The sequence below is a fragment of the Culex quinquefasciatus genome, chromosome 2 (genome assembly GCF_015732765.1).
Source record: "Culex quinquefasciatus strain JHB chromosome 2, VPISU_Cqui_1.0_pri_paternal, whole genome shotgun sequence".
NCBI lineage: Eukaryota > Metazoa > Arthropoda > Insecta > Diptera > Culicidae > Culex > Culex quinquefasciatus.
Genome location: NC_051862.1, coordinates 189,189,171 through 189,192,349, shown reverse-complemented (window position 1 = coordinate 189,192,349; position 3,179 = coordinate 189,189,171). Strand labels below are relative to the sequence as shown.

At 46.2% G+C, this 3,179-nt stretch overlaps 1 protein-coding gene across 1 annotated transcript; it reads right to left on the bottom strand.

Annotated features, from left to right (window-relative positions):
- Positions 1 to 519: 519 nt before the first annotated feature.
- LOC6035285 (lamin Dm0) lies at positions 520 to 2,627 on the bottom strand. The gene is made up of 2 exons (XM_001845454.2): positions 2,466 to 2,627; positions 520 to 2,409 (listed from the first exon to the last, which is right to left on the bottom strand). The coding sequence occupies exon 2, from the start codon at positions 2,364 to 2,366 to the stop codon at positions 663 to 665; it is 1,704 nt and encodes a 567-aa protein (XP_001845506.2). The 5' UTR covers positions 2,367 to 2,409; positions 2,466 to 2,627; the 3' UTR covers positions 520 to 662.
- Positions 2,628 to 3,179: the final 552 nt, after the last annotated feature.

Genomic DNA, 3,179 nt, shown 5'->3' with positions numbered 1-3,179 from the left:
GGCTATTGTTTTTTTTCTGTTCCGAAGTAATAGGGTAGAGAAGTCATCAACCCTCGATCGTTTTGGTGTGTAATTGTTTGGTTGACGTTTGTCTGCTGGACCTTGGCCATAACTCAATCAATCGGGACGATTCGTTTTGTAAGGTTGTCCAGATGATCCTAAAGCTTTGAAGAACTCAATTTGATCAAATTTGTAATTTCTACGATCGTGACTACTTTTGGTCGCGCTTGCAACGCTGAAAAAAACCGCCCCGTCCCGATTGAGTGTGTTATGGCCAGCGAGTTGATGTTAGCTTTTCGACTTATTTGGGGCCAAGTTGCTCCACCAAAGATAAGGGGTCAAGAAACAGCTTTACGAACGGCAGAAAAATGAAAGGAAATGAATTTCCGGAGCAAACATTTTATAGTGATTTATCTAAATAAAAGATGAATTTAAAACATTCCACTTGGAATGTCTAAAATTGATTAATATCTAGGGTGTTAAGAGCACTTAAGTAAACGCAGATTACTTGAAGAAACATAAAATGCTATGTATTTATTTTCAATTTTTGAAATGGAACATTTTCATCTTCATAGATACAAATCTTACGCTATTTACACACTTTCCACAAATGATTGCAAAAATAAACAAATTTTTAAACACCTTCCACTTCCATCCCCACCTTACATCACCACACACTGCTCGTCGTTCTTATCGCCCGTGCTCGGTTCCCCCTGGCCTCGTGGTGATTTGGAGCTTCCTCCGACTGGCATCGAATGGCTCACCCCTAGCCGTGCACCTCCCTCCTCGAGAAAGTACTTGTCCTTGTGGCCGGAGATGTTCATCGTGCGTAGCTTCATCCGCTCGGAGTGCGCTTCCTCGCCACCGTCGGCGTTGACCAGCACCGTGACCGTACTGTCCCCGGTGGTCCACGTTTGCCCCTTGGTCATGACCAGCGTGATTGGTGGATCGGGCTTCTGGCCGCATGCGGAGGACCAAATGGAGACCGTGCCGTTGCCTTCGATTTTGCTGTTTTTGGGAAACTTGAAGGTCACTTCGGAAGATTCCGTCTTGCGCTGGATCTGCCAGCCGTCCAGTTTGTACTGCTGTTTGGACTTGTTGTGCACTTTGACGAACTTTCCCTCCGGGTCACACTCGGACAGCTCGAGGTCGCCTTTGGCTGTGGAGGTTATTGAGTAGTCGAGGGACTCGTCCAGCACGTTGCGCTTTCGCTTTAGAGAGGGCGTTCGGAAGAGGCGGGATGTTGAGCTGAGCACCGAAGCCGTGGCCGTTGTGCTGGTCACGTTCGGCGTCATGTTTAGACGAGTTTCCTCTGATGAGAGCAGTTTGTCGTAGGCGGCAATTTCCATATCGAGCGAGATTTTGATATCCATCAGGTCCTGGTACTCCTTCAGCTGGATGGACATTTCGTCACGCAATCGAGTGATCTCGTTCTCCAGCTTTTGCCGTTCATCTTCGTACTGGATACGATCTGAGGACAGGCGACTCTCAAGGTTGTGGATCCGAGCGTCGTAAAGTTCGGATATTTCGTCCCGATTCAGACGCAGCTGAGAATCGTACTGCTCGCGGAGTTCCTGCAATGTCTGTTGAAGCTTCGTTTCGTACTGCTCCATGAGGAATCCATCGATTTCGCTGATCTCACTCTGGCGACGAATTTTGCTCTCGGACAGCTCCTGACTGTGCACCTGCTCCTTGAACGTTAGCTCCTCCCGCAGACTTTGGATGTTATTTTCCAGATCTACCCGAATCAGCGTTTCGTGCTCCAGATCCTTTCTCATATTCTCAAACGTTTTCCGCAGCTTCGTCGACTCCTTCTCGTACTCCTTCAGCTCCTCCTGCAGTTTCTTCCGCTCCGAGCAGACGCTGTTGTAGTTTGCCGTCAGCTCGATACACTTGGCTTCGCTGGCTCGGGCATCGCGCTCCAACTCCGTCAGCTCCTTGGTTTTCTTGTTCAGCTTCATCCGCAGCTGATCGTTCTCCTCCCAGTACCGCTTGGCATCGATCTCAACCCTGGCCTTGTCGCGGGCCGTTTCATCGAGCAGCTTCCGCGCATCCCCCAACTCGCCCTCGTAGATCGACTTCAGGCTCGACACCTCGCGGCTGGCCGTCTCCTGATAGGCGGCCATTTCCAGCGAGAGTCGCGAGTTTTCTTGTTCCAGGTAGCGAACGCGTTCAATGTAGCACGCCAGTCGATCGTTCAGGTTCATCAGGCTGTTCTTCTCGTGCAGACGGCTGCGCCGGGACGGGCTGAGGGCCGTGTCCGATGCCTCGGTCATGCTGGACACGGTGCTGGCCGAAGAGGACACCGACTGGGCGCCGGAGGTGGAGCTCGGCTTGGCCGCTTTTTTGGACGATCGCTGCGACATTTTTGAAGATGGCTGCGGGAGATCACGTGCGGGAGGTGCAGATCTGTGTATAGTAGATATTTTGATTTCATAGTTCATTAGAAGACTAATTTCACTTACTCTGCAAGCACAGGATCTGCAGGAGCAACTTATTTCGTTATTAAGTACGTAAGTACGTATTGTTCCAAAAATGTGTTTTGTAATATTTTAACAGAATAAGCACATCAGCTAAGCTACTTCTCAATTTGGCCAGTACAGCGCGCAATTTGGGTAAAGCTATTGTTTTGTGGAGCCTTTGTTGCATTGCTTTGCAATGGCTTCTGATGGAACGATTGCAGAAGCGTTTATTATAGCTGAGCAGTTCTCTACGGAATCGGTCTTTTTTCTTTAATTTTAATTTTTGTATTTTTTAATCCGGCTAAAACTTTTTTGGTGTCTTCGGTATGCCCAAAGAAGCCATTTCACATCATCAGTTTGTCCATATAATTTTCCATACAAATTTGGCAGCTCCATACAAAAATGATATGTGAAAATTCAAAAATCTGTATCTTTTGAAGGAATTTTTTGATCGATTTGGTGTCTTCGGCAAAGTTGTAGGTATGGATATGGACTACACTGAAAAAAAATGATACACGGTAAAAAAAAATGGTGATTTTTAATTTAACTTTTTGTCACTAAAACTTGATTTGCAAAAAAACACTATTTTTAATTTTTTTTATTTTTTGATATGTTTTAGAGGACATAAAATGCCAACTTTTCAGAAATTTCCAGAATGGGCAAAAAATCTTTGACCGAGTTATGATTTTTTGAATCAAAACTGATTTTTTTCAAAAA